Source organism: Rhamphochromis longiceps, linkage group LG10, assembly GCF_057381845.1.
Source record: "Rhamphochromis longiceps isolate RC_006_pf linkage group LG10, R_longiceps_female_GT1.1, whole genome shotgun sequence".
Classification (NCBI taxonomy): domain Eukaryota; kingdom Metazoa; phylum Chordata; class Actinopteri; order Cichliformes; family Cichlidae; genus Rhamphochromis; species Rhamphochromis longiceps.
In genome coordinates this window covers 26,313,416-26,334,872 of record NC_140566.1, presented here as the reverse complement: position 1 = coordinate 26,334,872, position 21,457 = coordinate 26,313,416, and the positions used below count along the sequence as shown (strand labels likewise).

Genomic DNA, 21,457 nt, shown 5'->3' with positions numbered 1-21,457 from the left:
TTTTAAAATGCTCTCATTCTTAAATATAAGATGTATTAATTGGAGGATCAGTGGTTTATTGGTTCCACCACAGAGTTATAAATTAAAAACCTATTTATCTTTCTTGTTATCTTCCACATTTTAAAGCTGAGACTTACATGAGAGATCGCACTGGATTTGAAAAGAAAATATATAAAAAAAAAATCCTCCAATGGCAGCTTTTTGTCACTACTGGGGTGAATCTAAATGCAAAATGTTCAACGTAGCAAATATTTGCCAGAAGATTGGTTAAATTTCAATATGAACCATGAATAGTAAAGTAAAAGAAGAGTAGTAACCGTAAAGACAAGACGTATAACAGCAGATCAAATGATTCCAATAAGTTTTACTCAAAGATAACCCAAGTAAATACAAAATGCAGTTTTGAAATGACTTCATGTATTTAGGGAAAAAAATCTAACCAAACTTACCAGGCCCCTATTAAATACTACACCATTACAACCAGAGGAGCGTGAGCTGTTGAAGGCAGAATGGATCCATGCTTTCATGTTGTTAACATCAAATTCTGACCTTACACTTTCAATTGTGCAAGAGTTTGTTGGTTTGATTCCAGCTACAGACACAAATACCCTTTAGGGTTACATCCTGTCTAAAACGCTGCCAAACCAAACATGCTTGACCATGCTTACATGGCTATACAGGCATTTAGTTACTGCCCTGTGATTGGCTGATTAGATTAGATACATATTTTTAATAACCTAAATTTAGTCATTTCAGTTCCCTTGGTCTTTCAAATTAAGGCTTTTTCAAAGTTTGGCTCAATAACTGACTGCCAAAAAAAAAAAAAAAGAAGAGGTGAGTCACACAAGTAGTATTTATTTGGTATGAATTGTTCGGTTGCTCATTCATCTTTTGGAGCAGAGACTGTTTACATCACATCAACACTACATTTGTTACTCACGTTCAAATATGTAAGATACCGCAAGAGCCATTAAAAACAGTATCTGCAAATTTACCTTATCAAAAAACAATCAAGTAGGTCAGACAAGTTGTAGGATAAATTACACCAAGTCATTCACATGGAAAAAATATTCACATTCATAAATTAATCAGGTTAAAATTACAAATATGAAACAAGGACAGCACAGAAGTAGAGAGAGCATACTGTATATTTATGCAAGTATGTATGAGAGAGGCTTGAACAAAGCAAAGCAGGATATGTCACCAGAATTACTCAACACAAATAAGCATACGAAGTCCCACTGCCTCACACAAAACTGCAGTGACAGCACTTTCTAGTAAAACCCCCCAAAACACTCTCAGCGTGTATAAAGTTCACCGCGGTTTTAAGCTCACCGAGCTTAATAAAGTACACAAAACATACAAGGGCTAAACTCTTCATCAGACGTAAACAAAGAAGGAAATTGTTTGTAACGTAAGTGGACCCTTCCCAAAGATCAGAGAAAATGTGATTTTTAAAGCAGTGCTATGAGGAAAAGAAAATCCCTCAGAAATGGGAAGGTCCTCAACACTCGACTATCTTTAAAATCTCTAACTGAAGGTTGGAGGGCCATCTATGTAAAAGTTTGTTTTGTAGAAAAATCAAAGAAGCTCACAGTTTTAGGCAATCCAGAAATTCTGTCATTCTTCCTCATTCCATTTATACCAGAGTAGTTTTGTTCTTCCCGGCCTCTTCTACCTCTAAGATCTCCGTCTTTTTAAGCCAGCTCATTCTGATGGACAGAAATGTTTGATACGGCTCTTTCTACAACAGATTATTAGTGTGGTTAAACGATGTCTAACTGCTGGCCTCTTTCTCTCCTTCTTATTATTTGTTTTAAATAGGCTGTGCAGCAGTGTCGGAGGTCATCCGAACCTCTCCACTCAGAGAGAAGCAACGTAACTGTGAGATCTCTGAGATTAATCACAGTATTCACAAAAAAGCTGAATTAATAAACCTGAGAATAAAAGTCAGAAAGCAAATTTCTGAATCTCAGGGCGAGTATTTTTCCAACGCTGCTCGAGTTAAACGTTTCTCACACTTTTGTTTGCGGGAGATTTTTCTACTGGGCTGCTATGCTACGATCTGTGACACAGCTGTCACGTCTCTATCTCGTCTACAGCTCTGGTGTGGACACTGCAATCAGCAGGGGTGTTTATGTACCGTATGAGAAAGAACAGAAAACTGCTGCTTCTGTCAATGTCATTCATACTGTCAATTGTAACGGATCAAGAAACTTCTCCAATCTTTCCTTGCAAGGTTGTACCAACGTCACTTTCACAATGTACAAATGAAGCACTTCAACCTAAAAGGCCAGCAGTGTTCTGCGTTTGATTTGAGTGGCATGAACTGAAAGTGAGTTGACCCTGTGCGATGCCCTAAGTTGACAAAAAGATTACCGTACTATAGTGTTGTAGACTAGCTACCTCCAAAATTCTCCAGCAGTTTTCATCGGTTTGACAGCAGATTTTGGTTTTACAGAAGAGTTAGAACCCTGCTGAGGAATCTGGCTGAAAATATGACACCCTGCTCAGACTAACCTCAACTTTGGAGGTTATTACTCCGCAGAATGACTCACAGGCTTGGCGATAATTCAAAGCGTTCTGACTCAACATCTTGTTCAGCAAACAATTGTTCCTATCAGGTGTCAGATTTTGAATTATGACCCAGCCTTTGAGGAGTCTCCAGTGTTTCCCCTTCATAAGTTAAATGCAATCTGTGGCTGCCCACTGGGATGTCAGACTGATGACTGTACAGTAATCCAATCTTCGGCGTGATACTTCCCATTTTCCGTACTAATAAATATCCTTCGGCGCAATAAATGGCAGTACATTCTTTACACACAGGTAACACAGGTTTCACAGCTTCTGTTCAGAGAAATATTAACCTGGAAGTCTGTAACAAACACCGAACTTTGTGGTTGGGCGTAGCTTTAGCGTTAGTGAAATCCCGAAGAGCTCAAATGACGAGCACTCGTCCAGCTGGCGTGTGCGGGCCTGATCATAAGGCAGCAGGGGTTCACCTCCAGACTGTCAATGATAAACAAGCACCTAAGGGTGCAAATGAGCATGCCTATGTTGCTATGAGAGATGGGAGGGGACAGCAAAAAAGGAGGGGTGGGGGTTTACAGAGGTCCTTGTAACCTATCAGGGAGTCTCTGAGCCAATGAAGAGCAGTATCTCATGCGAGAGGATGAAGGTGAAGAAGTAGACACAGAGGTCAGCGAAGACGTCACCCATCCTCCTGTAGGTGTCCATGGAGCGATTGATGACCTCGGCAGGGATGCCGGACAGTAACAGGGCAGCAGTTAGCACAGTGGTCTGGGTCTTCTTCTCTACCTGCAGAAACAGGAGAACCCAAAGCACATTATATGCAAATATATGTGCTTACTTCTCATTATTAATCAATCTATTTTTGCACTAAATAAATCAAGATTAAAATGTTCAAAAACTAAAACTCTATTAGAAATTTGTGCCAAAAGTTCCTTCAGTGGCCACTTGAGGCTGGCTCAAAGAGCAAGTCAATCCCCATAGACTCCCATGTTAAAATGTCCAGCTTTGCAGCAGAAAGAAACATGTTTACAACCTGCTTTGGTTGTAAATTAAGTGGAGTCACTGAACTGGACCTCTCCATCTATTCTTCTGGTGATGACTTAACAATCCACCAGCTTTTCCAAATATGATCACTTCTTATTTAAAAACAAGAACAGCAGCTGTTAAAATTAAACCCTGAGCCTTCAAAATGAGTCCAAAACTAGTGGGTGATGTCACGGTGGCTATGTCCATGTTTTAAAATATCACTGGACCCTCTGTGGCATAAATTCAAAATGCTCCTGGAAATATTCCTCACATATTTTGGACCATACTGACATTAAAGCAACACACAGTCGCTGTGGATTTGTTAGCTGAACATCCATTATGCAGATCTCCAATTCCACCACATCATAAATGAGTACAGTGAACTCAACGTCATGCTCATGAAAGCAGTTCAAGAAGATGGGTATACTGTAGTCATAATGGGATGGGCATGGTCGGCAACAGTACACCAAAATCTGACCCTACTATCTGAATGACACAGCAGAAATTCAGACTCATTGGAACAGGCAGCATTTTTCCAAACTTCTATTGTCCAATTTTTGAGACCCTGTATGAGCTGTAGCCTCAGTTTCCCTTTCTTAGCTGACAGAAGAAGCACCCGGTGTGGTCTTCTGCTGCTATAGCCCATCTGCTTCAAGGTTCAGGGTATTTTGCATTTAAAGGTGCTCTTCTGTATACCTTAGTTTTAACAAGTTCTTTGAGTCAAACCCTCAACATGGATTTTTCTCACAGAGAATTGCTGATCATAAGATATTTTCTCTTTTTTCAACCATTCTCTGTAAACCCAAGAGATGATTGTCTGGGGAAATCTTAGTAGATCAGTTTCTGAAATACTCAGACTGCCTAACTGGCACCAGAAACCATGCTATGTTACATTTGAATCATCTTTCATTCCCAGATTTTCTGATGCTCGGTTTCAGCAGGTTGTTTTAATCTGTCTAGTTGTTGAACAGGTATTTGTCTTTTCCTTATTAGCAAATAGTTTTTATTGTACTTTGTATGAACTTGGCGTTGGTTGAGAAGATTGTAGCTAAAAAGACTGGGCTGTCAGACACAGCACAACTACATCGGAACAACTGCAATAGGTCATTGTATTTGATTTTCTATTTATACAGAGAAAAACAAAACTAAAATATTATTCGTAGTGCTGTCCGCTCTGCATGCACAATGTGTGCATGCAGAGTGACGAGAGTCTTAAAAAAATAAAAACTCACCTTTGGAAAGTATTTGGACAACCCCATGTAGGCCAGTTCAAGTGTCAAAAATGGAGCAAATATTGACTAAAATAAAACAAGATAAATGTAGCATTAACAAACAAATAAATAAATACATATTTGGTACTGATACTGGCATAAAATGTAAAAATGAACTCCTTACTAGTGCACTAACAAGTCTGTGTTAAAAACCAAAGGCTCACCAGATACTTGCAGACAAAAACCCTGACAAAAACAGCAAGGAGGACGCTGCCGATGAGCCTGAAGACCCTGAAGGGATCAAACTCCTCTGAGTCCGACCTTCCATCCTCGGCCGGCTTTTCATTGGCCAGCTGACCCCGAAGCTTCATGGCATCATCAAAACGAGAAAAGTAGGATGCAGAGAGAAAGCCTGGACGAGGAGAGCCACTGACATCATCTGACGGCCGCTCGCCCCTCGGTCTCCGCCGGACTCCTCCGATATCATCTTCTGAGGATCCTCCGGGTGGCTCACTGGAGAGCTCTGGCAGGGGTGAGCCTCTCCTCTCCGGGGTGGAGCTGTGGGAGTGACTGCCAATCCCTGGAGACGGTCTCGGAGAAGATGAGGCAGTGGACCATGGCTCTAGAGGCAGATGGAACCGGGGTTCTGCAGGACGCCGTGACGCTCCTGACAATGAGAAGACAATAATCAATAATATGACATTAGCTAGTGCTAAAGTGATTGGTCACCCCCCCCCCCGTCCCAAAAAACCCCAAATCCAGGTGTGATGTAACTGCAGTTTTAGCTTTAATTCAAAAGGATTTAACAAATTAATTAATTATCTTTATAAACAAATTGCAAGCAGTTTAGATTTTGTACAGGGGACTATGGTTTTACTTCAGTTCAGAGACAGCATAATATGGATAACAGATTGTAGTACCAGTAAGTTTCCATTAAGTTTTTTTTTTTTGCTGGGTCTGACGGCGTGAAGACACTGATGAGTTCCAGCTTGTCTGTGTTGTTTAAGTTAAACTGGGAAGTTAATGTCAGCATAATTTTTTGCCTCACAGTGTTCAAGAGCACAGGAGTGAGTGAGAACAGAGAGGTCTGAGCAAAAACAATCAGGACTTGTCAAAACTCATAGTATGTTCCACAGAATTGAGAATTTCAACACATTCAAGTCTGGGAAGATTGATTTTGGATATTTAGAGTAAGATAACTTCAGCGAGGGCACTCATGATGATGGAGGAGGACCTGGGCTTGGTAGATATGGCCACACTGAAGAAGAGGGCTTGAAGAAGTCAATTAAGAAGAGAACAGTGACTGATGATGATGGTCGCTTCGATCACTTTTTGAAACATGATAACTATGATGTGTCGCCAAAGAAAGGGAATGACATCATAGACAGTACTGCTGGTGTTGTGCCATAGAGTGATTGTCTGCCACTTCTGATTTTTCTATGCATTTTCAATGTATAATATCTTTGCTTATTGTACCTACATTATAATAAATACAGTCATTTTTGGCCACTTAAAATATCTCAATAATTATTTGTTGCAATTTCAGCCCCCTTTTGGCCATATCTCTCTATTCTTCATGTCAATGACACTTTTTACCCTGATAAATAAAGGATATATAAAAGTCACAGCCAAAAACCAACTGCAGCTTTTACCTTGTCACTCACTCCTGTGCTTTCTGGTTCCAAATGACTAGATATTTGTTACAAGAGATATGCTTGGCATATATGTACTTTTTGTTTTCTTATGTACTGACTACTGCAGCTTCTCTGCAGGTGTCTTAAAGCCTGTGTGCAATAAGACAGGTTGGCTGAGGTACCTTCTATCTACACTGCTGTATTGTTGTGTATTAATTATTCTGTTTATCAGAGCTGAGCAGCCTGTGAGCCACCCTCTGATCTCCACCTGCTAATGCTAACAACATTTAGCATGATTTGAATCCCAAGCTGCTGCCATTTTCCTCTTCTACTTAATATATCTGTAGTGAGCCCGATTATTTACATAGTAAGTTATGGTCCTAAAAGACAGCACTAACGTCCTAACTGCAGCCGCAGGATGAGGCGGGTCTCTGTCACGACAGCGTGTTTCAATAGGAAAGACACGCCCAGGAGAAATTCAGAGGATCGTTTGTTACCGATTACCGTTATTTTCAGGCTCGTTTTTGGTGATTCCCACGATCCTGTTCATCCTGTCCTCTGAATTCATGAGCAGCCTTTTCCTCCGGATCTCCGCTCTTTTCTGTGCCGTCGACATGGAGCCCGTCTTCTCCTCGCTGGCCTCCCCGGACTCCATGTCGATAATTAAGTAAATGACCCTTTAATGCAAACTCAACCCACAGTACATAAAGCTAGTGCTTCAGTAGCTCACGGTACACGACACAGAAGCCTCAGACCACTGAATTAAACGCTTAACACGAAAGAGCGACGAGCCTTAACTGTGGCGCACAGTGATGATGTCAGCACGGCTTTTTTAGATTACGTCAACGATATGCGATGATTGCGACGGTCAATAGTAATAAAATAATAATAATAGTGAAGGGGCCGGATGGGTATATTCTGCAAAAAGGCAAATTTACAACAAAACGGGTCATATATTTAAAAGAAAAAGGTGATATTTAAAACAAATAAAAACAAATGGCAAGTTTACAAGAAAAAGGTAAAAAAAAAAAAACTATATAAATTTATGGTAAATAAATGTATTTGTTCTTAGTTTGTTTAAATCCTCAGCCTCTTTATGCCTTTAATCGGCTCTAATACGCCTTCATAAAACTGTATAACAATATTAGCATTTAACGAGCATATAAAAGTACAAAGAAACACTAAGGAAACAGTGTGTTCTGAGTGGCAAAGCATAAGCATAACAAAGCATAAAGCATAAAAAACGGGATAATTTCATTTTTAGTTTCATTTTTGTTTTTCGAAATGGCACCAAATTTTAGATTTTCTCTAGACCTCAAGAGGCTGGAAGTGACAAGTTCTGCCTTTTAAAAAAAAAATCCATTTCTGAATGGTCTGTAGTGTTAATAGGAAAAATAGCTCTAACCTCTAGGTTTGGAGTATTCTTTACTCAAGCTGAAGTAAAAAGTGCATTAACGATGCAAAAAAAATCAGACCTGAAATAACAATTTTTTTCAGTTAATTATATAAAAGCAGGGCATATTGATTTAAATAATTGTAACTGAGCTATGGAAAAACTGAAGAAATGAAACAACTTGATCATTTTATTTGTTTCATCTTTTGGTCATTGGTTATATTAAAGCAATGAAGTGATATAATTAAAGGTCTGAGAAAAATGCTTATTGCAAATGTCAACACAGCACATACTGATGCTGAAAAACAGACAGACAGATATTACTAAAAGCCTGAACTTACCACAACTTTCATACCCTTGATGGGTGTCTGTACATCTCAGACTCTATGGGCCTCTGTTAGCATGTTCAAGTTAATGACAGCACAATTTTAAAAAACGACCGAACAAGAGAAATGAACACATCAGCACAGCTTACATTTGCAAAGTTGCATCTGAACAAACCACTTCTTCTTCTAGAAGAATCACCATATCAATATAAATGTCCACTCGTCAATATTCTACGATAGAGTACTAGCACTGTAGAGAAAGGTGGGATTGAAGTCCACTTGGCTAACCTCTCACTACATTGGAGATAGGGTAAAAGGTCTTAACATCCAGCCTTTATGATAACAATGAAACAAAGTTCTAGAAAAGATCTTATCAATGTGTGTTTTTAATTTGTATCAAAGTTATAATTAAAGTATACATCTAAGTAATATGATGAATGAGAAATCTGAGTAATGAAACTGATTTAATATTTAATCTCCTGACCTTTTGCTGTGATTTGGTGTGTGCGTGTGCTTTTGTGCTGAGGTTGATTGTACCAGCAGGGAATCTAAATATGGCACACAGCCTAGAGCTTGTCTGAGGTCTGTAGTGCTTGGTCAGAATGACTAAGCAAATACTCAGAGAAAGTTTGATTTTTAATGTTTATGATTTAATTAATTTAATTGATAAAACAAAATTATATGAAGTAAATTGTGATTGACAAACTGAGTTTTGAAGAGTAAAGATGAGAGAAAGTATTTCTATATAATGAGCTGTTTGGAAGATTGGATCTAAGCAGATCCAGCAGAGGGATCTATTGCTGAGCCGGGGACAGAGGCTGACTGGAATTTATTCTTTATTGACAAAAAACAAACAAAAAAAGTCTGGTGCTAAGAAACAAATATTTTATGGTGATAAGTTAATAAATTTTCACTCAATTGTCACTTTTCTCCCCTTTAATTATCTTATACCAACTATAACGCATGATGGCACAGGCATGATGATTTGGCCTTGCTCTGCAGCCACAGGGCACTGTCATGGCTGCTGTCATTGAGTTGACCATGAACCATGACCCCAGAACAAATTTCCAAATGAGTGCCTCAAAGCCCAGGCCTCCACCTGACTGGAGTGAATATCCACAAACCTCAATAATCTGAAACAACATTGTAAAGAAGAGTGGACCAGAAGTCATATGGAAAATAATTATTTCAAGTTATTTCATGTCACGCTGATGTTCATCTGAGGTTGTATTTAAATCATTTTAGAACCTGTAAGGACAAAATGATTTTTTGTTACATCCTGATTACATGAAGCCTAAGAATTAAAGGAGTGTGTACTTTAGTTTTTACAATGCCTGTACAATTAGGGAACACAGAGTGGGCCAAGAAGAATCAGAGAAGCCTCTCAGATTAGAGAAAAAACCTAAAATGAGTCTACTTTCCTTCAACATGAGTACTGAGACTGAGGTCCTGCGCACAAACACCGATGATACAGAGGTAGAAATTCATCAGTGCTGCTACTGTTTTTGAACAGTGTATAGATGTGGGGCAAAGCCAATATTGATGATCCACTTTATACTCAAGACACAGCTAATAACTAACAGGTAAACCTCCACCCACCCTCCAACCAATTTTAAAGTTTCAAAGACAAGGTCTATTATATTGTATAGCTTTCTTGTTATATGTAAAATTGTATTGTATTTATTTAAATTTTTACTTTTTAATTATTTTACCTGCATTTTTTAATCACTCTTATATTTAAATGTTCATTTGCTATTTTATCTAGGGATTGAGAGTAACGTAGTTTCTATTCTCTGTATGTCCTGTACATGTGGCAGAATTGACAATAAAGGTGACTTTGACTTCATGTTGTCCCTGTAAGTCAGAAGAGAAGTCACAGGTCAAGTCAAATTTGTATTATTTTCTACTTTATTTTTTGGGTGTTAAATTAATTCAATTTCTTGTTGAAAGGTGAGGTCATTCTAAAAAGCCAGTGGCATTACATCTGTTGATTTAATCCACTCTGTCCACACTCACGAGTGGTGTTATTTTAGCTGTAGTCATGTGACTGACATCCAGTCCTCAGCAGGTTAACTCTGTACAAAAACAAAGCTGCTTTTTATTTTCATCAGTATTTTTTTATGAAAAACAATTTTCCTTGTGCATGAAGACCAAAACATATTTGTCTGTTCCTAAATACATTTTTGTTGATATGATACATAGATTACAAACTGTATGAAATGAGACCAAACCAAATTAAAAAAAAAAAAAAAAAAAAAAAAAAAAATTCAATTCAAATGCATTCAAGAGAAATATAGACTGATTTGGTCCATGTTGTCTTTTGTAGTCTTTGTGTTCACAGAATAAACACTGTTCACCCACCAAAACACAAACTACACTTAAAAAGTCCCAACATTTTATTTTCTTAGCGTCATTTCACCTTATTTGTACTAAAATCATCAGCATGTCTTTACCTTTATATAATGCAATCTTTTAATATACAAGTATCAATAAGCATGATTAAAAGATCACAATGGCTTTGTTATGTCTGTGTTAAAGAATTTCCCATATCCTATTATATTAAAATATTTCATATATAGAGTCTGTATTTAAACAGAGGTTTTAATAATAAAAAGTGAGTTCCCATACAAGGCAATTATAGAATTTAATCAGATTGGGAGTCTCATAAATTAAACAATCAGAAAAAGAAACAAACAAACAGAACAGCAATGTCGTCAGAGGTGTTCTGAATATCCAGATAGAAAGAGCGAAAAGATGAGCGACAGACCAGACCGATGAAACCACCTTCCGCTGCCAAATCCAAACATTCGAGGCAGCGACGGCAACGAGGCTGATCTGCCTTCAAACACCTTTAAAATTCAGGCTTTCAAACAACAGAGTCTACAGATTTGTTCAACACACAAGTATAATGACTGTCAAATAAAAAGCACACGCTCTCTCCTTCAGGTACAATATTAGAGTGTTGTTAGAGCTCAGCTGCTGTGTGTACAAATACTCCAGGTGACACCCAAAAAACAAAACAGTCTTTTTGCCGGTTCCTTTCTGTCTTATAAACTAGTCTTAAGCGTATGTATATATGTTTGACTCTTATTAATAAAGACTGTGCTTTTTCCAAACACAAACACTTCACACATCTGTTTTCCTGCACTGTTTCTGAGCACTACCTCAGTTAGACAGCATTGTTCTGTGAGAATAAACACTGATTCATTCGATCATTGACACAATAATCATCCAGGATTTCTTGTTTCTTCAGCAGGGTTCAAAAGTGCCCAATAAGCATCAGAACCAATTATTTGTCACATCCTCGTCACATGACTTGATTGGGCTGATGCCTCGTGTTAAGTTCAGCTCGGGTTTCCCCCCCTCAGAGATATGGTGGACCACAGCTGAAGAAGGACCAAGAAGCGACCTTGAGTGTAGTCTCACTCACACGCATACACACTCTCACACCATATACATATATACTCGCACACATACACTGACGCACATGTTCGCTTCAATGTTCCCTCGTCTCCGGAGCCACACTGAAGATTATTTGGAGATTTGCTGTTGGAGGTGAAGGAGGAACTCGTAGTACGACAGGGCCGACTCTGTTCGGTCCTCGATCATGTTTTGCATAAAGCTGGCTTTCAGCTGGCTCTCGTCCCTGAGTCACATGATAATGGGTGGGAAATAAGAACACAATGAGAAGACGTGAGTTGGGATTGCTCCTACATATTCAGGTACTAAAGATGTGCAATTTAAAATACTTTCATTCATTTTAACAGGGAAGAAGAGGAGATGCTAAAGTTTTTCAGAGCATTTCCTTCAACATAGCACAGTTGCAAAGCCTATATTTTACTATTTTGTTAACATGAAGTCTGTACTATAAAGGAGGGTTAGGAGGCCTGTTGACGACCGTCTGGGACTTTCCCATCAATAGTCGTGAAAGAAAAATTGATTTTTACTGACCAGTTAAAAAAGTGTGACGCAAACCAGAAACATAGACCATGGGCTTTCAAAGTAAAAGCTGTGCTTCAGCAGTACAACCAACACGTTTCAAAAGTAGCAACTTTTACACTGGAGGGGAACGGTCTCTGTTTGCGGTCTGCACCACACTTTTCAGTTTCTTAACTGCTCAGTGAGTAGTCAATATCTGCCCTGCAAACTAGAGGTAGCAACTCCATGCCCACCAAAGCTACTGTAAGGTGGTTTTCGATGCTGCTTTGTAATCCTCTTTGCTTGTTACACAGATAGCAAAAAGGTCTATTGGTTTAAGAGATCATCTACAGTTTTTGTCTTTACTTATCAGCCTCAACAGGAAATACAGTCCCTCATAAGCCACTTGCCTTACTTGATTTATACATTACATTATAGTTAGTATCATAAGCGTTAAAGTGCTATAATCCTAAAGGCACAGGGTGGCTTGTATTTTTTAGACCCTTTTGTTTTGCTGGGTTCTGAAAGATCAAGTCTGAAACAGTCTTATATGCCCTGAGAAAACATTAAGTCAACACATCACCCTATAAAAAACAGTTACTATAGTGAAATTTTAGCTGTTATATAGATAAAGCTATAAACTGATCTTGATCTTTTACCTGTGGAAGAGTGTGGGAAAAACTGACAGCACTACAAAAAGTATCGGTAGTTTATAACAGTTCTTAGCTAGACCACCAGGGAGCACACTTTTTACTTTTGCAACTTAATTCATTCTTTTCTAATACCCAGTGAGGCCCCACCTGATGATATGCAGGGAGGGGAAAAATGGCCTCTGATCTCTCAGCCAACCAATGAAAGCTCTGGTTCTCTGAGACTCTGCAGTGTCCAGTTCCGGAAGCAAATACTGTGAGAGGACAGCAACAGTTTTTGTTATCAGCAAGTAGGGGAAGGCGTCAACATATGGAAATGTAGCTGGGCTGCATGTTTTGAGAAGTCTTGTTACAGAGATAGAGCAGTTGACCCAAAGTAAGAAATCCTACCAGATTATCAGGCACAGCAGCGTAGTTTGGAACTCCTAGGACCTGTGTGAGGAAGTTGGAGTGGCAGTTTCGTCCAATCCACAGGTATATCACCTTTGGGAAGAGAATGAGGTTCATTTAAATATCTTTAACTGAAGAGCAAGAAGATTACAGTACTGAGAACTGTGACTGAAGAGCTGAACACCTTTAAGTACAGCTCAGGAAAGCTCATAACTGATGTTTTTAATCTAGAACTGTGCTACATGGTTACATAAAATGTTGAGTGTACAAGTTATTATCAGGCGTGGGGGGAGAATGATTAGTGTCATGGAGAAAGCTGGAGTAAGGCTTCATCACAGAGCTACACATTTGCATAAGTCACACAGAGAAGAGGCACTAGTGATACAAAATGTACAATTCAGTGATTTCTCATTTTCCAGAAAAGGAAATCTCTCAATCTCTCTCACTATGCCAATATTAGCACCTTTTAAAAAGCCAGAAAAAAGGGCCATCTAAAGAATCTTTAGCACTGCTGCAAATAAGTAGGAAAAATGTAGGAAATAAATTAAATGAGACATTCAGGATGGGAAATGCCAAGCTGTAATTTTGCCCGACATTGAAAATTGTTAGCTTGCTCTAAGAGCTCATCTTGAAACGCACAATTCCAGCATCCATGAGGAAAGCTCCCTCCCTGCTGAGCTTCTCCACAGACAGCTGCAGCAGTCTGGGCTGAGGGATGGTCCGCTCGTTGATGTTTAATGCTCCCTGAAGATGGAGAAAAGAAAAGATCACTTAGTAATGAAGAAAAGCTGAAAATAAATAAAATCCTTCCGAAAATGGTTTTAGTCCAGTCATGTAATCTTAAAACTACACATTACGCATAAAAAGAAATAAAACACAGGGCTTTGAAACTTAAATTCATCCTCCTCACCTCGTCAGTCAGGTCGTCGACACGGTACAGAGCAGGATGGATCATCAGCATGGCGTAGGCCAGTGGCTGGTACTTCAGCTGAAGCATGGCAAACACCCGGTCATCCAGCCTGGTGCTGGTGCCTGTCCTGAAGGCTTTCTGCAAAGCGCACATATAAACACACCAAAAACCTTCAATGACGACTCAGTGGTGGCGTATTCAAGAAAGGCCTCTGGAAGTAGAGCCAGTTAGTGTTAATGTTCATAAAAATTAGTGAATTTAGCAAAGAGAGGATATAGTAGATCGATCTTTACACCAAACAAAGGTACGTTTAAGCACAGGGAAAGGTTGAAAATCAGTCAGTGGAAAAGATTAATGGCAGTGTAGCAGTTGTGTAAACCAGCCAACCTGTTTGAGCAGAGCAAGAATGTAGAGCGGGAAGAGTCTGAGGCAGGCCGGAACCAGCAGGCCAGGCTGCTGGATTGTCAACACAGACTGCCGGTAAGACATCAGCGAGTCGATAGCAGCGTTGGTCATTGCGTCTCTTGCATCGCTCAGACTTGCCGTCACCGAACGGTCAACAGCTGTGGAGAGGGACATTAAGAACTTTTAGGCAGATATTTGTGGGATTAAATAGAAGGGCTGTCTCTACAAACAACACCGACTACCAGAGTAGTTTAAAAGAGGCTCCAGTCTCACACCAGTTATGAGACAATCATGCATTTTAGGTCTGATATTGTAATATAAGGGGCGCTGTTCCTAGACCATGTTCAAAACGTAAAAAAAAAAATCTGTGATCAAGACCTCAATAATTACACTTTTTAAGACAATGTTTTTTTAAAATCAGACTTTTATGAACCTTTCTTAAATAATTTAACTGAAACAGAAATATAATACTTCTCTTTACCAGAATATGGTAAACTAAATATTTGTGTGATTAAAAGATGAACTTTCTAAAAAAAAAAAGATTCATTAAAATTTTATCTGCTAATCTAATTCACCTAACAGCAAAATTGTTACTGTTAAAATTCACAATATGTGTGACTTTACAAAAACTTATTTTCCTTCATAGTAACGCTCTTCTAATAACATTTCAATGGAGACTATGATGTGAATTCAGTTTGAGGAAATTAAATAAATTTGTGTTTGACAGAATGAATGACCTGCAGGCCTGTGGCTATATTGGTTCTTGTGGGTAAGCGACAGTTGTGTTGGTGGGCCAGTAAAAGTCTGATCTACTTACCCAGAGGGTGGAAAGAAAAACATGCTGAACACTGCTAAGTGACCCAATTTTATGCAGTAGGACATTTAACTACCAAATGAATTTTCTGTGAATTTAAAATGAAAAAATACGTCCGTCTTTGAGATGTTAACATTTGTGACATGACCTGTAAAAAATGCTTATATTTCCCAGCAGAGCTTAGCATTAGGATTAGTGTTTATAAATCTTTTTGAGTATTAGCCTTGTGTATATTACAGTTGTGAGTTGATAATCATCATTCACATGGCATGGCTGCGCCTTACTATGCATTTGAAGTCACAGTGCTAAAACAGCCATGCTCCACCTGATTGTTATAAGATTAAAATGAAATAAACTCTTCTGAAACATAATATCAGTATCTGTTCTCCAAGTTAACATCAGATGAGCCAGCACAGATTTGAATGCTCGGTTATAGAATGGTCGCTAGGACACCGCAGCTGTCACCACTCATCACCATCTGTCAGTGCTTATAACAGCGAAGACGATGAAAACCCTGTGAGGATTTAGGATCCAGCCAATTAAAAGAGTATTAACTGTGACAATGAAGAATAATCGCCTAGTTATGCTTTCCACAAATCCAAGTTTATCCAGATTTTACAAACACACAATCACGTATCCAGAAATTTACAACTGGTGAAGACAAAGCTCTCACACTGTTACTTCACTTTCACATTTCTGCCTACAATTATTATATACAAGTTTCAAAACAAACATAACTGGTAATAACTCTTAAGTATGCAAAAGAGATGTGCAAACTGACCAAATAAAATTAAGTATGAGTGGTAAAAAAAATAACAAAATAATTGTAAAACTTTATTATCTCATGTGAAATTTTAGAAAACAGTTTAGCACGTACCCATGCAAGCCAACAGCCCAGTGATGGCTTGAACATCAGCCCCAGCAAAGATATCCGACAGAGAATTCACCACAGGGAGACACAACGTGTGCACGCGGATCCTCCTCTCTCCTGTAAGGGACCATTCATGTTATTTAAACATATTTTAGTTCTACCCATTTATTGCATATAAAAATGTGTAAATAATAACATCTGCTTTTCATTCGATAAAATTACACTAAGTAGTTCCATCTTATATAATAATAATATTCATAAGTCACTATTTGCATGGATGTTTTTTTTTCCATTTATCAACACTATTCTGCAAAAAGATAAGGAACCCAACAGGCTCGTCTAAGTGAGCATGTGCGTACCTTTGCTGGAGGTGTAAAGCAGCGCAGCCTGGAAAGAGACAACCTGCATGTCATCAAGGTTTTCCTCGATGGACATCTGAACTGCGAAGCCGGCGTCTGGGTTGACGTTGGGGAGGGACAACAGATCTGTGGAGCGCACAAAGAAGTTTCCGTGGAACGTGTGGATGGACAGACCTGCATAGGAACAGAGAGAAATAAAAATCAATTAAACTGGACTGCATTATCTTAAAAGGTAGCAAAAAACAGAAACCATGAATGAGTCCAAATGTGTTTTCCTCTCTATAATGACTCAGAGTTTAAGCTTTTATGTCCAATTTCCATGATGAGCAAATACAGGGCTACAAAGACCTTGGTGTTAGCAACAGTAAGCATATACTACTAATACTTTTACCAATAAATCAAACATGTAAAGAGAAACTTGAAACCATATTTGGGAATTTATCGCTGTAAGGAAAAGTTTTGAACCAATTACCAGGATTTCTAAAAATGATTTTTGAGTGAAAATCAAAACTATTTGTATTATTATTACTATTACAAGTGTGTTTATCTAATTGTGCCTTGGATGATGATGAATAGACCACATTTTATGCCAAATCAGTGCAGAGTTGCTAATTCCAAAGTTTATAAACAACATCATGCAACGGTAACCTTCACTTCTATTCAACACTCAATCATCTTTAGCTCTTTTGTGCCCACAGACCTTTGGTGCAGCGTATCCTCATGACAGCCTCAAAGCCAATTTTCCTGGTTAAATATCTCTTCAGATCCTTCTGGAAGCGCTCAACCTGAGCTGGGTTATGCTGGTGGTGGTAGGATGGGTAGTAGTAAACGCTCCCTGCTGAATATCTGGATATGCATCCTGCAATAAAGAGAGAACACACAGAAATGGAGAGAAAAAGCTTTAAAGTTTTGAAAAAACAGACTGGTTAAGAATTTCTATCAATTTCCATCTCGTTAGGGAAGAAATAAAATCTGATAGCATCGATTCTGTAATCAGATTTCCTCCCATTAACAACAAATATTTTTGTGCTTAACGTTTTTACCACTCAAGAGTTTTAAAATCTAGGAATATGAGGGGATTTTTAAGCAAGAGGTTAACATGATAAAAACAATAAAAGATCCACTGCATCCATCTTTTCCCTCCATTGTCCCCCTCCAGTCCATTGAGGTGAGATTTACCAAGAGATGCCAGGTCACAGTACTGAGCACTGAGCAGGAACAGGTCTACAGCCACCTGCTGGCTGGAACAGTCCAGAGCCAGCTTCTTGTAGAAGTCTGTCGCCGGCGCTAAGTGCTGGATATCCTGAAAGGAATGCACATCAGATAGCGCCATGAACATAAAGTGTAAATGTAAAGCAACAACTCAAAAGTCGTCCAAAGTAAAACAAATTTTTACAGTTTGTGGAAAAGCTGACATTTTTTAATCCTGATTTAACCCTCTGGTTTAAGATCACCAAAATCAAATAACTCTAAACATAAAAAGGTAAATCTTCTCTCTCTCTCAGTCTCTGAAAAGTTAGTTTTTCTACAATAAATCTGATCTTATTCCAAAAAAAATGCTTTTATTTTGCATTTACTAGAAAAGTTTAAAACTAGCTGTCAAACATTCGTCATGTCCATTTTTGTTCTATGACTGACTTGAAACACTAGTCATTAAGACTTACTTTAATATAGTTATGGCAACTGGTGTCTACATATAACACAATGGTTATATTTAAATCCCGCTGTATACCATTCAGCACACTTCTCTCATTACCTTGGCAGATGCCCGCTGGTTGGGGTCCTCTCTCGACTGCAGTGCCCCAACACCGAGGTTAGGCAGCTGCGTTTGAAACACTGACATGCGCCCTCCAGTGGGGGACAACAACTTAAAGGCTGCTTGCAGAGCTGAACCCAGGGCGGACTGCGTCTCCATCGTCTTCTCAAATAAATTTGGCAGGCTCTTCAACAGATCCTGCACAAGCTGAAAGGCAAATGGGTGGACATGAGTCATATTTTTATGACGTGTTATCGCTATTAATCAGAGAAAACGGATATGAATATAAAGCAGCAATCAATTTTACTTCCTACATAATGTAAACACATAGTAAACTGTTACACTGAATCTCAGTTTCAGAATACAGTCATTTATAAATTAAACAACACAGGACTTTAACAAAATGTGCATATCTGACCTCTTTGCTTTCATTGAGGTTTACTAGAAGGCTGTCTGGTGTTGGTAAAAAGATATCTGTAGAGAACAAAACGTATTTATTTAAACAAATATAACAGTAGGTAATGACAACCATAAATCGAACAGGCGAACAACCATAAAGTGGTTTCATTAAGAAATAAGAGTCACTGCATGTATTGCAACAGTTTTTACAAAGTTTCGCTTAAAATAAAGGCGAAAAAACATAAATGTACTAATTTACCAACATGGCATTCATGTTTAGTGAGCCAGTAAGTCTGTGACCTTATATGTTTGCTGGTTCTCGATTCCTGCAGCAAGTGGGCACACAGCTGATGTCAAGTTACTGTGATAATGAAAGTGTGGCCTTTGCCGTCAGCTGCGTCTCACCTTCTATGTCAGACACGATTAGCATCTGAGGCTGGGAAAGTCCTTCCTGGAGGTTGTAGAAGTGGATGGTGCTGTCAAAGGTGATGAAGCCTACCTTAGTCCGTGAGTCTCCAGGAAGTCTAGGACACATAAACACACACTTCAGTAAAGCTTGCCCTTATGTGTCAGGGATAACCTATTTTCATCGAAGTTAGCAAAGACCCAAATTAAGATCCTTCCATTAAGATATTATGTTGGATCGTGTTACTGCACATTACAGAAAATAACCATCTGTTGATCAAATATGTAGACAGGTGGTCAGAGTCAGCCTGCCAGGGGGTCCAGTTTGTCCTATATAAAAGGGATCAACCTTCATGTGCAAATATTAACTGTACATGTTTAATATGAGTATCGTCCACCAGAACAGTGTATGACAGAAAATAAGGTACACTATGTTGCCAAAATTATTCGCTCGTGTACCTTCACATGCATATGAACTTGGGTGACATTTTATTCTAATCTATAGGTTTTCATATGATGTCAACCCACCCTTTGCAGCTATAACAACTCTTAAACTCTTCTGGGAAGGCTTTCTTTACGGTTTAGCAGTGTATTTATGGGAACTTTCGATCATTCTTCCATTCCATTAAGCTCTCTACAAACTGTTCTTGAGCTAATCTAAAGTTCAAATAAAGTTTGGAGATTTGTAGCGAATGACTGGAGAAAGTCGGCGACCTCTGCGCACTATAAGCCTCATTGTTGCACAGGTGGGATCCTATCACAGTACCATGCTGGAATTCATGGAACTCCTGAGAGCGACCCATTTTTTCACAAATGTTTGTAGAAGCAGGCTGCATGCCTAAATGCTTGATGTTATACTAAATACGGAAAATTACTGTTTAAAAGGCTATTTTGTCAAAAGGACTCTAATGAATCAAAATTAAAGGTTGTACATACGAATTGATGTTGTCCAGCAGTGACTGACAGAACACATTTAGGTAGCCTGTCTCCACTGCATTGTGGGAAACGTCCAGAACGAAGAGGTAAACAGCAGGCTGGGGTGGCCTCAGCTGAACAAAATCAGAGCAAACACAAGCTAGTTAAAGCAGGGTTAATAAAAAGAGACAAAATTACTATCATGTACACAGAAGACTGCACAATTTCCAACCCTCAGAATTTAATTTAGCAGGTTAAAATAGCAAGTTAAAAGCTTAAAGTAACCACTAACTGACTTTGCCCTGAGACAGAGTCCTGGAAAGTATTTTCCCTGCAGAAGGCTACACCTCTCCCACCATCTTTGAAATCTCCCTCAGCTTTCAGATCATAATTCTTCAATTTTACATCACTCTGAAAATGCCAGTTTTATAATAGCATGGATTTAACTGGTGACAGATGCAATGTTAAACACCTACCATGTATTCTGAAGGAGCAATGAACTCAATGGTGGCATTCTGGACCTCAGGTCTTTTGTGTGGTTCTCCATATGATCTGCTGACAGGGTTGTACATGAACTCCTCTGGAACTACACACAAACACACAAAACTTCCAGTGAGATTTTAGTACTGAGTCAGATCTTCTACCTGAGGTGAAAACACATATAAACTAACAAAATCTTCTTTCCAAAGTAGGTGACATTATTCTCTCTTTGTACTTAATCTGTGGGTGGAAAAAAAACCCCTCCTGTTACTTACCATCATTAACCCGATAGCAAAGGTTGCACTTCCACCTTCTCTGGTCCAGGAAAGAGACAAAGGGATTGATGTAGGTTCTGCAGAACCGACACCTAACAATCGTGCTGGATGTCACAACAGGAAGCTGCTGTATTTATAAAAGCAGATGAGAAACAACTTCTGTGAGATGAGAGCCTCAAGGCAAACATTATCTGGTATGCAGCTTATTTCAATAAAGACGTTTCTTGTTGCTGTCCAAGCTGTGAAATGTCTCTGGAATTTGTGTCCTCAATTAACAGGGAAACATAAACGTAGTCACTGTGATAGATTTTGCCCAGGGGTGTATTAAGTCAAACCCTACTGGGAAATAAACAGCTGTTAGGAAGACACTGTTTAACCAATACAAATTTGATGCAGCTCATGCATCTTTTTAAAGATAATATAGCTGTTATATGTTGGTGTTATATGAGGATGAAACGTTTAAAAATGGCTCTGGGAATGCCTCATTTTTAAAAGCACCACTAATGAGATTAGACAATTAGCTCCTGTAACATATATATGATTTCTGTGGGGAATTCATTTAATGAACTATAAGTCACAGGCATATGTTTAAGGAAGAAGCCAGAGGAATGAGGCACCTATTCCAGAAAGACACAGAACAAACTCATTCACTCTGAGTTAAGCATGTGTGTGCCACTAAGTAAAGAGGAAAGTCTGTTCCACTGAAGGGAGACATTACCGCACTTTTATCATTCAAACCAGACATGCAGCAGTTAAAGCAGCAGAAAGAGTCAATATCCTAACGCTAC

The 21,457-nt window shown here is 38.8% G+C and overlaps 2 protein-coding genes across 4 annotated transcripts in view; both read right to left on the bottom strand.

Annotated features, from left to right (window-relative positions):
* Nucleotides 1–841: 841 nt before the first annotated feature.
* Nucleotides 842–7,220, bottom strand: camlg (calcium modulating ligand). Its single transcript, XM_085421119.1, has 4 exons — nucleotides 6,908–7,220; nucleotides 4,994–5,436; nucleotides 4,791–4,856; nucleotides 842–3,318 (listed from the first exon to the last, which is right to left on the bottom strand). The coding sequence occupies exons 1-4, from the start codon at nucleotides 7,056–7,058 to the stop codon at nucleotides 3,127–3,129; spliced, it is 852 nt and encodes a 283-aa protein (XP_085277245.1). The 5' UTR covers nucleotides 7,059–7,220; the 3' UTR covers nucleotides 842–3,126.
* A 2,973-nt stretch (nucleotides 7,221–10,193) lies between these two features.
* Nucleotides 10,194–21,457, bottom strand: part of sec24a (SEC24 homolog A, COPII coat complex component) — a 33,170-nt gene continuing 21,906 nt past the window's right edge. The window contains exons 9-24 of one of the 3 annotated variants that reach the window (XM_085421117.1): nucleotides 20,670–20,796; nucleotides 20,391–20,500; nucleotides 19,936–20,048; nucleotides 19,000–19,118; nucleotides 18,614–18,669; nucleotides 18,196–18,402; nucleotides 17,619–17,742; nucleotides 17,140–17,298; nucleotides 16,440–16,613; nucleotides 16,087–16,197; nucleotides 14,378–14,553; nucleotides 13,991–14,128; nucleotides 13,720–13,824; nucleotides 13,081–13,173; nucleotides 12,841–12,944; nucleotides 10,194–11,768 (exon numbers count right to left, since the gene is read on the bottom strand). In XM_085421117.1, the coding sequence (XP_085277243.1) occupies nucleotides 11,654–11,768; nucleotides 12,841–12,944; nucleotides 13,081–13,173; nucleotides 13,720–13,824; nucleotides 13,991–14,128; nucleotides 14,378–14,553; nucleotides 16,087–16,197; nucleotides 16,440–16,613; nucleotides 17,140–17,298; nucleotides 17,619–17,742; nucleotides 18,196–18,402; nucleotides 18,614–18,669; nucleotides 19,000–19,118; nucleotides 19,936–20,048; nucleotides 20,391–20,500; nucleotides 20,670–20,796 (2,031 nt within the window). In that variant the 3' untranslated portion in view covers nucleotides 10,194–11,653. The remainder of the gene's footprint in view (nucleotides 11,769–12,840; nucleotides 12,945–13,080; nucleotides 13,174–13,719; nucleotides 13,825–13,990; nucleotides 14,129–14,377; nucleotides 14,554–16,086; nucleotides 16,198–16,439; nucleotides 16,614–17,139; nucleotides 17,299–17,618; nucleotides 17,743–18,195; nucleotides 18,403–18,613; nucleotides 18,670–18,999; nucleotides 19,119–19,935; nucleotides 20,049–20,390; nucleotides 20,501–20,669; nucleotides 20,797–21,457) is intronic. The other 2 variants (XM_085421115.1, XM_085421116.1) reach the window with 2 other exon arrangements.

Coding starts and splice junctions, on each gene's coding strand:
- camlg (XM_085421119.1), bottom strand. CDS start 7,058: ATGGAGTCCGGGGAGGCCAGCGAGGAGAAGACGGGCTCCATGTCGACG. Junction 4,857..4,993: donor TTTTTGTCTGCAAGTATCTG/GTGAGCCTTTGG, acceptor GTTTTATTTTAG/TCAATATTTGCTCCATTTTT. Junction 3,319..4,790: donor TGTCCAAATACTTTCCAAAG/GTGAGTTTTTAT, acceptor CTGTTTCTGCAG/GTAGAGAAGAAGACCCAGAC.